Source organism: Mesoplodon bidens (genome assembly GCF_964165515.1).
Source record: "Mesoplodon bidens genome assembly, chromosome: 4".
Classification (NCBI taxonomy): domain Eukaryota; kingdom Metazoa; phylum Chordata; class Mammalia; order Artiodactyla; family Ziphiidae; genus Mesoplodon; species Mesoplodon bidens.
In genome coordinates this window covers 111819676-111832138 of record NC_138160.1, presented here as the reverse complement: position 1 = coordinate 111832138, position 12463 = coordinate 111819676, and the positions used below count along the sequence as shown (strand labels likewise).

The window sequence follows — 12463 nt, the reverse complement described above, 5'->3', positions numbered from 1 at the left end:
TTTCTTAAGTTTATGGAGTTTATTTTGCCTTTTTAAAGAACTTTAACTCCACTTATTTTGAATAGATAATATAGTCACACAGTTCAAAAGCAACCAAAGGACATAGACTGAAAAGCTTCCACCTTCTTCCCCTTGCCTCTAAGTTCTCTTCCCCTGAGAATTGTGTTAGCAGTTGTCCACAAGCAAATGTATAGATGTCTGCCCACCTTTTAAAATTATAACATACCACATACACTCTGCAGCACCTTGCTTTTGCTCTCGATGGTATGTCGTGCAGGAACCAATCAAAAGCATGACAGAGTTTGGCCTGGTGGGAGAGGGCTCAAGTCGGGAGAGGGCTGGGATCTTTAGGGCATTTTTCCAGCAGAGGGAATGATGTGTGAAGAGGTGAGAGTGTGTGATAACACACCTGGTGCCTTTGGGAAATGGCAATTCATGTGGTGTGGCTGGGAGGTGGAGAGGGGCTGCGGATCCGTCAGTAGCCTGTGGTTGCCAGCAGCCGTGGGTTTGCAGGCTGGCCGTGCCTCTTACTAGCCTGATGGTCCTCGGCAGTTTCTTAACTCTCTGAGCCTGTTTCCTCATGTGTCAAGCGGTCAATAAAAAGAGTATCTGCTTCCTAAAGTTATGGTAAGGATTTGGTGAGATGATGCAGAGAAAGCACTAAGATGAATTATTTTGGGTAAGCTTACAGTTACAACTCATCTGGAGAGGCCAGCAAGGACAAAGCCCCATTAACTGGGCAGGGACCCTTGGAGATGGACAGCCTGGATTTATTTGAGGCTGTCAGTAGTAGGAGAGACAGGGCCAGTTTTTGCTGTGGCTTTGGCAGGGGCAGGCATGAGGAGGCAACTGGGGCTTCTGGGCTGGAGGTGACAGTGGTCTGGATGGGGTCAGGTTCAGCGCCACAGAGTGAGTCGCCTCACGGGTCTGGCTGGGAGGACAGGGCATGGACACAGCTAAGGCCTCCCTTCCTGGGGAGGATGGAGCCCTCCCTTGCTTCATCCCCCAGGAGTGTAGGAATCTGGAGTGACTATAGTGAAGGAGGAAAGGAGAGAGTGGTAGGAAATGAGATGAGAGAAGTAAGAGGGGCCCAGATCATAGAGGGCCTGGTAGCATTTACTCTGTGTGCTACACGGTAGGAAACAATTCATATCATGTCACTCACCCTGGCTTAAAAATCCTTCCCTGCTCCCCGTTGCCCTCAACCTAAAGCTCAGACTCCTCACCTTGATCTGCAGCCTTTCTTGCCTCCTCCATTTACCACTTGGAGTGGCATGAATTGCCTACAGTCTCCCAGGTGCCTCCTGCCCCATGTGTTTGCACTCCCTGTTGCCTCTGGTGAAACCGCCATTCCTTGTTCCTCATTCTTCCCAGTAAACCCTTTTGTTTTAAAAAAATTTCTTTTCTATTTCTTTCTTTCTTTCTTTAATTAATTAATTAATTAATTTTGGCTGTGTTGGGTCTTTGTTGCTGCGTGCGGGCTTTCTCTAGTTGTGGCGAGTGGGGGCTACTCTTCGTTGCTGTGCGAGGGCTTCTCATTGTGGTGGCTCCTCTTGTTGCGGAGCACGGGCTCTAGGCACGTGGGCCTCAGTAGTTGTGGCTTGCGGGCTCTAGAGCACAGGCTCCGTAGTTGTGGTGCACAGACTTAGTTGCTTTGCGGCATGTGGGATCTTCCCGGACCAGGGCTCGAACCCGTGTCCCCTGCATTGGCAGGCGGATTCTTAACCACTGCGCCATCAGGGAAGCCCCCTCTTTGTATCCTTCAAAACCCAGCTCAGCGGCCACTCTCTGACATACCTGCCCACTGAGCCCCTTCTGTCCCTGGCACACAGTCTCTTGCTGTCTCATTTCTGTCCCCCTGAGTGCTAACCAGATCTAACTGTATCTGTCCCCAGATTCCCACAGAGGTCCTGCATGGGCCAGGTGCTCAGGAAGCACTGGCCAAACAGAACTTTCCACTGCAGAACAGCTGAGTGCTGCCTGTGGTTTTGAGTTTGGCTGTTGGCTCTGTGGCTGTCACATTTTTCCTCAGACTTGATGTTCCAAGAGGGGTAGCGGACCATGGGCCAGCCCAGTGCAGCCCAAATAGTGCTCAGAGAAGAGGTGGAGCCGTGATACTGGAGAGTTCTGGGTTTGGGGAGCCTGAGGAGGGGTGGCATGTGGAAGGGAAAGAGGCAGGAGAAGCCCAGCTCCTTTCCCCCGCCCCCAGCACAGATGGTGTTTGCTACAGTCCCACTCTGGATCCATACCACCAAGGGTCCGGGCATCTACTACGCCATTCCCTCTACCGCCTTCTAGGCCTCTTTTCCCAGCCAGTCCTCAAACTCATCACACTGTTATGTGAATGATGGATGGCAGCCTTCTTAGCTAAAGACAGCTCCCAAATGGTTCTTAACCTACGTGCATAGCAGCAACACCTTTGCACGTTGGTCCTGATGCAAGGGGCAGCCTGACTCTAGCCAACACTCCCCACTCTGCTGTATGAGTGAACCACGGGTGTGTATGAATAGTAACTGAAGATTCTGGGCATTTAGTGTATGCTGCCTGGTGTGTGGGTGCTGTGTGTATGTGTGTGGGAGACCAGTGTACTGGGCCCCTGGGCATGAGCCACCTGTGTTTGAGTGTGGATGCATACAGGTCCAGTGTGTACAAGCCACGTGTACATGAATGTGTGTGGAGTTTGTGTGCGTACAGCCCAGGTGCGTGTAGGCCATGTGTGTGAGTGCACGCAGAGTGTGTCCCAGCTCCAACTATGTGGCCCAGGTGTGTATCCAAGCCATGTATGGCCTGATGCATGCTGGTGCCCTCTCCTGATACCCCTGCCTGCCTGCATCAGCCAGCTTCTCTGGCCTGTGCTTGGCTCATAGGACAGTGGTGGGGCCCGGCGATCTGTGATAGGGGATGGCCCTCAACTGCTCACCCACTACTATGACGATGCCAGGACCATGTACGAGGTGTTCCGCCGTGGACTTAGCATCTCAGGTGAGAGGGGCCATGGGGGTGTGGAAGGGCTGTGGCAGGGGTTGAGCAGGTGCAAGGGTGTGGGTGAGCAAGCATGGTTCCAGGGGTATGGCAGGCGAGTCACGCCCAGGTTCAGAGGAGAGAAGCCATTCTTGGCCCTCCTGCCACCCAGTCAGACAAGTAGCTGCATTATGAGGCCAAAGGGCTGACCTCAGCTTTATTACAGCCCTGAGAACTGCTGACCTTAAGCTGTCTCTTTGCTCATATTCTATATCTCCTATTTGCAGCCCCTTGTGAGCCTTGAACTCGCAGGCTACTGGCTGGCATGGCTCTGAACCTGAGCCTCCGAGATGTCTGGGTGACCCATGGCGTGGGGTGGAGGGAGTTGTCACAGAGAGGCAAACTGCCACCTCTGGCCAGTGGCCCCCAGGTCTCCATGTCTTCTTGGGGCTGCATCACACAGGTCATTGTGGGAACTAGCGCTGTGTCAGTTCCCATTCCTGAGCCTTCCTGATCTCCCTGGGGAGGTGCCATGCTTGTGCACTTTAGGCCTTCTTGGACTTCAGCAGGTTAGACAGACAGCTGGGGAGCAGTTCACTTGGCCCATGGACCACCTCCCAGGATGGGATATTCATCCAGGTGTCTGATGGGCAGGTTCAGTGGTTCCCACACCCTGCCCTCCTCCCTGGCACAAGGCCTGCTTATCTCTATGTAGGGAATGGACCCTGTCTTGGCTTCAGGAATCCCAAGAAGCCGTATCAGTGGCTGTCCTACCAGGAGGTGAGTAATAGAAGACAGGCCCCACCCTGCCCGCCCACACAGACCTGGCACTTGCGGGGGGGCTTGTGGGCACCCTGGAGGCTCTCAGAGAGTCATTTTTTTCCTTGTCTGGACTGTCTGCTAAACTCCTGGCAGAAACCTCTCAGGACTTCCAGCATCACTGGGTAGGGAGTTGGGGAGCTCCCTCAGACCGTAGAAATCCCACCTGGGGATCTCCCTTCCCTGCTGAAGAGTCCTTGCTTTCCCATCACTGCCCCTTGTTTGTGTGCAGGTGGCCGACAGGGCTGAATTTCTAGGGTCTGGACTTCTCCAGCACAATTGTAAACCATGTACAGATCAGTTTATCGGCGTTTTTGCACAAAATCGACCAGAGGTGAGCACCTGCCTTAACTGGTTTTAGAGGCATCAGTGGAACACAAGCTTGGGTACCGTAGAACAGCCCTACTCCCGCTGTCTGTAGGGCCTGGGACAAGAGGAAAACTGGAGATCGTTGGTCCATGCCATCCCCCACTCCCTTGGCTCTGTCCCTCATCAGGGGTGGACATTCCAGCCAAGTTCCGTCTACACCCTACCTAGCTGTCCAAACAGTGGCTCCCTGAGCCATGGGGGAAGAAGGACCTGGGGAAGAAGGCCATGCAAACCCCGGAGGTGGGCCAGGGGTTATTTTGAGTCCCGTAATTCCCTGGGGCAAGCAGGTCTAGAAGACTGTGGGGGAGCAAGCTCAAGGGTCAGCTTTATGGATCCCTTGCCTTGTGTGGAGCGCTCTCGGCACAGGACCCCGATCAGGGAGCCCCGTGCCTAAGGCCTGAGGGCAGTGCAGCCCTGCTGTCTGCTCTGTGTTCGCCCTTCCCCCCAACCTGTGTGTCTCCACAGTGGATCATCGCGGAGCTTGCCTGCTACACATACTCTATGGTGGTGGTCCCACTGTATGACACCCTGGGCCCGGGGGCAATCCGCTACATCATTGACACAGGTGAGCCCAGCTGCCCCCTCCTGGCCCTGGCAGCCAGCCCCACCTCCTCCTCCCAGCCCTTTTCAGCTTCTGCTGATTGTTTGACACTAATAAGTGCTTTACTTCCGCTCTCAGAGAATGCTGGGGGCTTCCACTTTGGCCCTTGAGTTGGCTTCCTGAGTCCAGCTGTCCCCAGTTGGACTTCACCCAAAGGCTCCTTCCACAGGGTAGGGCTGCCAAGAAGGAGACTCTGTACCAGCCTCCACGTAGGCTGCCAACCCTCTGAGTTCACTTCAGCTTGAGGAAGACGCTGGGGGGTGGTAAATATCTCAAACAGACCAGGGACGATGGGGGCTGAGCCTGAAGAAAAGGAATGCTTGGAATCTACCCCGAGAAATTCCCTGGTCTTCTGCCCTTGGCTCCATCCAGGCTCTGTGCACTTTCCTCTGGACACAATACATGTCCCACATGGCCTGTCGTACGTATTTATTTACACACAAGCTTATCATGTGGCACACACAGCCCATGGTTCCACTGCCTGGCATGTGCTGCCACGGTCACAGCCTGTGCCCACACAGCCTGACTCTCCTTGGTGGTCCCTGCAGCCGACATCAGCACTGTGATCGTGGATAAACCTCAGAAAGCCGTGGTTCTGCTGGAGCACGTGGAGAGGAAGGAGACACCAGGGCTCAAGCTGATCATCCTCATGGAACCATTCGAGGAAGCTTTGAAAGACAGAGGGCAAGACTGCGGGGTGGTCATTAAGTCCATGCAGGCTGTGGAGGTGAGGGTCTGCTTCTGGGCTGTTTCCTGGCCACAGCTGGTTGGCCACTGAGCCAGAGCTGCCGGTTATCTGCCCGTCTTATGCCCTAGGATGGATGTCTTGGGCCATCAGGTTGTGTCAGGGTTCAAACAGGGCAGGCTTCACAAGGGCTGGTGGTGGGTAGTGGGGTTGGTACCCACAGGCATCCTCTTCGAGATGGGCTCAGTTATTTGGCACAGTTAGTGACACAGGCACCAACAGGTAGATGGTGGTGCCAGCCTGCCCCAGAGCTACCCCCACAGCCTCCGGAGCCTCCTCATTTCCAGCTAACAGCCAGCCTGTCTGAGCCTGAGGACTGTAGTAAACTTGAGGTCCAAAAGTCTTGGAGAGGTTCTTGCAGTTGTGTCCCAGACCCCCAGCAGCCAGCAGAACCAATTTTCCTTTGCATGGCCTCCCCAGAGACTTTAGGCTGGTGGCAGCTTATGGACTGCTGGAGAGACCCAGGACATCCTCTGGGGCCTCAGGCCTTTTGCTCAGTAGCAGCTGACCCCCACTGTGCCCTCCTGGATCTAGGCCTGTGGGCCCTCCATTTCTCCTCCTGTCTCCCTGTCTGCTCTTAAATGTACCCACAAAGCCATGGAGGGCCTATGCCCCTCCATGGCTTTAGGGGCCACACCTAAGCTGGCAGCCCCCATCTGCCCCTGCAGCCCTGACCACTTAGTTGCAAGCCCGGGCCACCTAGCCACTGTGTCTTAAGCATGCGTCTAGACGTACCGTGGGCCCCTCAGGCTGTCTCCCCCTTGTGCATGTGCACAGTGCTTAGCCTCTTCCTGGGCCCCAGGCCGCTGTCTGTGATGTGTGGGTGGCCAAGGCCTGGATGTGTATCTGAGAAGAGACCGCTGAGGTAGTGTCTCTGCGCGGGCCACATCTGGGCAGGGAGTCTGGGACTCTGGGCTTGCCGCGGGAACAGGGCATACTGTGCTGAGTTTATTTTGATTGATTAGAACTCTCGAGCATTTAAAAACAGTGTTTTCCTCTTCCAGGACTGTGGCCAGCGGAATCACCACGTTCCTGTGGTAAGCTCATCTGCCAGCAGGTTGTGACTGAGCACTATGGTGTCCAGGGCACGTCCTCACAGACTCCCTCGCTGTGCACAAGGCTTGGTAGAGGGGCCAGAGTAGCAGCCCTGTGTTAATAAACAACTCAGGAAATGTCCCCTTGGGGCACCCAGGCCGACCTGGAATGGGAGTCAGACATTGGGAGGGAGAAAAAAGGGCAACCAATCCTGGACACCCTTGGGTCTCCAGTAACTTTATCTTTGGGAGATCTTATGTTTTCCCTTTCGATGTAGCAATCTCTCCCGAGGATGGGATGGACAGGAGCAGCAACAGACTCGGAAGTGGACCCCTTGTGGCATCTGCTGTCTTTGCTCATCTTTGCTCTCTGAACTTTTCTGTGTGTCGTCCCCGAGTGATCCTCCCTGGGCTCGAGTCACCAGGGAGGGTCACAGCCCCTGGGAGGGCCTTGTAGGGGCTGTGAGCTTTCTAACCAGGCCTCTCGCCTGCAGCTCCCTCTGCAGCTCAGCTCTTCCCGCTCTCACCAGCCTGTGACCTTTCTCACACACAGGCCTCAGCAGGTCAATCCCTGCTTCCCAGGGCCCTTCACCATGAGTAGCCCCTGGTATGTCCTCACCTCCACACACTGGCCCCAGCCTTAGAGAGCTGCTCTCTGGCCCCGCAGCATGCTGTCTCTTGTGCCTCTGACAGTGCCCAGGCTGGTTCCTCTTCCAGAATGCCCACCGTCACTTCATCTGGAGAGATCTTGCTTGTCCTTCAGTCTCAACTCATGTCACCTCCTCCGGGAAGCCATCCTCTACATGCAAGTGGTCATGGTGGGCTCCTCCTGGTGACCCCAGGACTATATGCACAGTGCCAGGGCAAGGGCCTGATGCAGAGCAATCTTAGTGACAGAGTGGGCAGCCCAGTTCTTGGGTTACATTTTCTGTTCCCAAGCCTAAATCCAAACACTTGGGAGAAAGTGGGAAGGAAGGAGGAAGTGCGTCACATTCCCTAGAATGGTGAGATCTTTGATAGAGGCCTAGGTATGGCCACTGCAACCCAATCCCATTAGAATTCAGCTCAGCCTCAAGTAGGCGAGGCAGCAGGAGCAGGTGTGAGGTTGGTGGGACAGATCGACGTCCATGTCTGGTTGGGTTTCCTTGGTTTTTCTTCCTCTTTCCTGGGGACTTGCCTGCTCACCTTTCCAATGACAGCATGCAGGGCCGTGCACATGTGCCGACACATGACTGCACCCTCACACAGTGCACACACGGGGGTGTGCACAGAGGGGCTGGCTGGTGGAGGGGCCCAGGCTGGGCACACTGGGTCTCTTTAACACACTCCTCTTCTCACCTCTGCAGCCCCCGAAACCCAGTGACCTCTCCATTGTGTGTTTCACAAGCGGCACAACAGGTAAGCAGAGGCTCCTAGCCCACCAGCCAGGGCTGCCTGCACCCTTCCCTGGCAGCTTTGGCAGGGTGACTGAGATGTCTCCGGCGCCCTCTGTGGGATGGGCTGAGCCTTGTCCTGTGCCTGGCTGCAGACGCTGGGTCCTTCCTGCTGCTCCCAGTGGCCAACGCGAGGCAACCTGGGGCGGCTGGACGTGAATGGACGGTGTGGACTGGGGGTGTCTTGGGGGGGTGCTACAGACTTCCTGGAGCTGGGGCCAGAGGTGGGCTAGGCAGCTGGGTCACGTCATTACTCTGAGGAGGGGCTCTCACTCCTCTGCTTTCCTGCCCCTGCCTGGACTTTGTTTCAGGGACTGGGGAAGGAGTGTGGGATTTGGTGTCTGAAAGCCTGGTTTTGAGTCCCACCTCCACCACTTGCTGGGGAGCCATGAGCCGGTCCCTTAACCCCCCCTGCCACCACTGTCCCCAGTTTCTTTCTTTCTTTCTTTCTTTCTTTAATATTTATTTATTTGGCTGTGCCGGATCTTAGTTGCGGCACACGGGATCTTCAGTTGCAGCATGAGGGATCTAGTTCCCTGACCAAGGATAGAACCCGGGCCCCCTGCATTGGGAGCACGGAGTCTTAACTGCTGGACCACCAGGGAAGTCCCTGTCCCCAGTTTCTTACCTGGGTGGTCAAAGGTGCCAAGTTGGAGGTGGGAAAGTGTGTGAAAGGGCAGTGCAGATGATCTGGGGCAAGATCATCTGTACAGATGATCTATGCCGTGGGCAAGGCTGTCAGGGAGAGGAAATGACGCAGTCCATGCCCGGTGCTGACAGAGGAACACGTGCATCAGTGTCAGTGCGAACAGCCAAGGAAGGTTTCCTGGGGGAGGCAGAACGCACCTGAGAACCATGGCTACAGGCACAGTACCTTGCAGCCTGCAGTGGCCCGTTCACCCTATCACTGTGTCACTGAGGCCTCAGCATGACCTGTGAGGCAGGCGGGGTGGAGACTATCCAAGGGGGCGCCAGCAGCAATTGGAGGCAGAGGGCTTGTTCTCCCATTTCACAGCCCAGTGCTCTCCCCACTGCTGCCTCTCCATCTCATCTGATGACTCGGGAAGTCACTTGCCCTTGGCCTGAAGGGGCCAGAAGGTTTCAGCCTCTTTTCCAGACCTAGGGCTGGCCTACCTTGATGATAGCTCTTGATGGGCAGTGACCTGGAGTTCCCCATGCCTTCCACAGATGGAGCCTCCAAGGCAGTTGGCAGATCCTTGACCAGCCCCGCAGGCAGAATAATCCTTGTGGGTAGATCACGATAAACATGATGTTATTGAATCAAAGTGGGTTTTTGCCATTAACTCAAGTGGGTCTGAGAATTTCTGCCCGACTGCTAAACCCTGTCAGGAGAGAAATAACACAGCCTTTGCTCTCCAGGAGCTGACATCCAGAGCCAGCCCAGAATTCAAAAATGCCCTTCAGGTTTATGTTGCTTTTTGTCAAGAGTTTCACAATGTGAAATTTTGGTGACATGTCCCTCCACCCTGGGTTTGGGGGCAGGTCACTACTGTGGCCTTTAGCTTTGGACCCTTGCTGTTCAAGAGTGCCCCCTGGCTTTTTTTTTTTTTTTAACATCTTTATTGGAGTATAATTGCTTTACAATGGTGTGTTAGTTTCTGCTTTATAACAAAGTGAATCAGTTATACATATACATCTGTTCCCATATCTCTTCCCTCGTGCATCTCCCTCCCTCCCACCCTCCCTATCCCACCCCTCTAGGCGGTCACAAAGCACCGAGCTGATCTCCCTGTGCTATGCGGCTGCTTCCCACTAGCTATCTATTTTACATTTGGTAGTGTATATATGTCCATGCCACTCTCTCACTTTGTCCCAGCTTACCCTTCTCCCTCCCCATATCCTCAAGTCCATTCTCTAGTAGGTCTGTGTCTCTATTCCCATCTTACCACTAGGTTCTTCATGACATTTTTTTTTCTTAGATTCCATATATATGTGTTAGCATACGGTATTTGTCTTTCTCTTTCTGACTTACTTCACTCTGTATGACAGACTCTAGGTCCATCCACCTCACTCCAAATAACTCAATATCTTTCCTTTTTATGGCTGAGTAATATTCCATTGTATATATGTGCCACATCTTCTGAGTCAGTTAGTCACAGCTGCTGCCCCTGTATCTGGAAAAGAATTTGATGATGCAGAAATGTGTTGTTGCCTCGCTGCAGAGGGCAGGCCTCGTCCAGTGCTTTTTCAGACCATGGAGTCACAATTGGAAGCTGAGCCATCCTGCCCAGGCTCTACGTGGTGGAAGCAGAATGTATGGAGGCTAGAAAACAGGTTGTGATTCGGTGCCCAAACCTCCCACTCCAGAGGTGTGGCTGGTGCCAGGGCAGAGCTGGGGGAGTGAGCAGGCCTCTTACCTGATGTTACCCTGCCTGGCTACACGTGTGGATTTCCTTGGCATTAGCCTAAGCCTGTGCTGTGCCTCTGGTAGCCATCCTCTTGTCCAGCACATCACAGCTGTGGATACAGCTTCCCTTCCATGATAAGTGTCCTGGCCTCAGCTTCATCAAGAGCCACATTGTTCTTTCAATGAGGAAAGATGGAAAATATGATCTGAATCTGACATTTAAATCATGATTCTGGTGGAATCATTCTGGGAAGATTTTTCTCTTAATGTGTGATGGAAACATCTGTGGAAATTCCCAGAATAAGCCAGTGCTTTGGAGCCACTAGTTAGGCCAAGAAGGCCCTGGAGGAGGTGAGAGCTTGGGGTTTGTCTGTACTTAGGGATGGCTAATGGGTGGGTGTGTGGTTGGTTGTTCGTTTCAGAATAACCATCAGCTGGACTGAAATCGAACTGCCCTCTCCAAATAAAAGATAATTTGTGGGTATAACGTAGCCCAGTCTGGGGTCTTGGGCCCCATGAATGATAGTTCAGATGTATCATTATACGTTCGTGTGCTACCCTCCCTTCCCAGAGAAGAAAATACAGTGGTCTTTTATTATTTATTTATTTAATATATTTTTGGCTGCATTGGGTCTTAGTTGAGGCATGCGGGATCTTCATTGAGGCGTGCGGGATCTTTCATTGTGGTGCGCAGTCTCCTCTTTAGTTGTGGCATGCGGGTTTTCTCTTTTCTACTTGTGGCGCACAGGCTCCAGAGCATGTGGGCTTAGTTGCCCTGCGACGTGTGGGATTGAACCCACGTCCCCTGCATTGTATGGCAGATTCTTTACCACTGGACCACCAGGGAAGTCCCTTCAGTGGTCTTTTAAAACATATACTTCTTAGTCTATGGGTTTTGAGCACTGTTTTTCTAATTTATGTAGATTCATTTATTGAGCATCCACTATGCATCAGACCTAGTGTTGGAGGCTGAGGACACGGTTGGACAAGACACGGCCCTGCCCTCATGAGCACACAGCTCATGTCATGAGGCAGTTCACTGCCTCGAGGGTCTGCATCCCAGGGTACATGGAGTGCTAGGCCACCAAGAGGTCAGTACAGCAGGACAGAAAGGATTCCAATCTAAGCAGAGTCTTGAAGGATTGGCAGCTGGAGGAGAAGAGGAGGAAGGGCATTGTCAGCAGAGGGAACAGCATGTGCAGAGGACCAGTAGCAAGAAAGAAAATGTTTCTTTGAGGGAGAGTCGACAGAGGAAAAGAGAGGTCTGGTTGCAGGACCTGGGAATCCTGACAGGAGAGGAATGATGGGGGTAGGAGTTCCAAATAAAGGCTAAGCAGGAGCAGCCAGAGAGGCTAGAGGAGAATAGAACCTGTCAGCATTGTCGATGGCTAAGCTGTACCCATAGGATGCTGCCACAAAAACACCTGCTGGTGCTCCTGGGACAGGGGAGGTTGGAAGCAGAAACTGATTATGGTGGACTGAGGAGTGGATGGGAGGTAAGGATGTCAACTCAGCAAGTGTGGACAATTCTTTTTTTGTTTGTTTTTTTGCGGTATGCGGTCCTCTCACTGTTGTAGCCTCTCCTGTTGCGGAGCACAGGCTCCGGACGCGCAGGCTCAGCGGCCATGGCTCACGGGCCCAGCCGCCCCGCGGCACGTGGGATCTTCCCGGACCGGGGCACAAACCCGTGTCCCCTTCATTGGCAGGCGGACCCTCAACCACTGCGCCACCAGGGAAGCCCGACAATTCTTTTAAGAAGCTTGGCTGTGTCACCAAAAGGCATGCTCCATAATGTTCCCAGCAATGCGATTTGAAAAGTCAAAGTCTGGAAACAACTCAAATGCCCCTTCAGCAACAGAATGGTATATCTACAAATAGAAAATTATATAACTTAATGTTGAGCGAAAGAAAAAAGGCACAAAATATTGTATGATTTCTTTTATATAAAATTACAAAACACGATAAAGGATTCTCTGGTTTTAGAAGTCAGGATCATGGTTGCCTTCCAGGATATTGGTGTCCTGGAATGCTGATGATGTTCTGTTTCTTGATCTGGGTACTAGTTGCCCAGGTAAGTTCACTTTGAAAAAAAATCTGTTGAGCTGTATACTTATTTGGGCACTTTTCCATATG

At 53.1% G+C, this 12463-nt stretch overlaps 1 protein-coding gene across 8 annotated transcripts in view; it reads left to right on the top strand.

The window, feature by feature from the left end:
• ACSL6 (acyl-CoA synthetase long chain family member 6) overlaps window positions 1-12463 on the top strand; it is a gene marked incomplete at its 5' end in the record, with an annotated part of 63462 nt that overhangs the window by 18649 nt on the left and 32350 nt on the right. For 6 of the 8 annotated variants that reach the window (XM_081231570.1, XM_081231572.1, XM_081231571.1 and 3 more), the window contains 7 exons: window positions 2868-2982; window positions 3677-3741; window positions 4013-4114; window positions 4615-4714; window positions 5299-5477; window positions 6500-6532; window positions 7876-7927. In XM_081231570.1, coding sequence (XP_081087696.1) covers window positions 2868-2982; window positions 3677-3741; window positions 4013-4114; window positions 4615-4714; window positions 5299-5477; window positions 6500-6532; window positions 7876-7927 — 646 coding nt within the window. Of the gene's footprint in view, window positions 1-2055; window positions 2104-2867; window positions 2983-3676; window positions 3742-4012; window positions 4115-4614; window positions 4715-5298; window positions 5478-6483; window positions 6533-7875; window positions 7928-12463 lie in introns of all 8 variants that reach the window. The other 2 variants (XM_081231567.1, XM_081231569.1) reach the window with 2 other exon arrangements.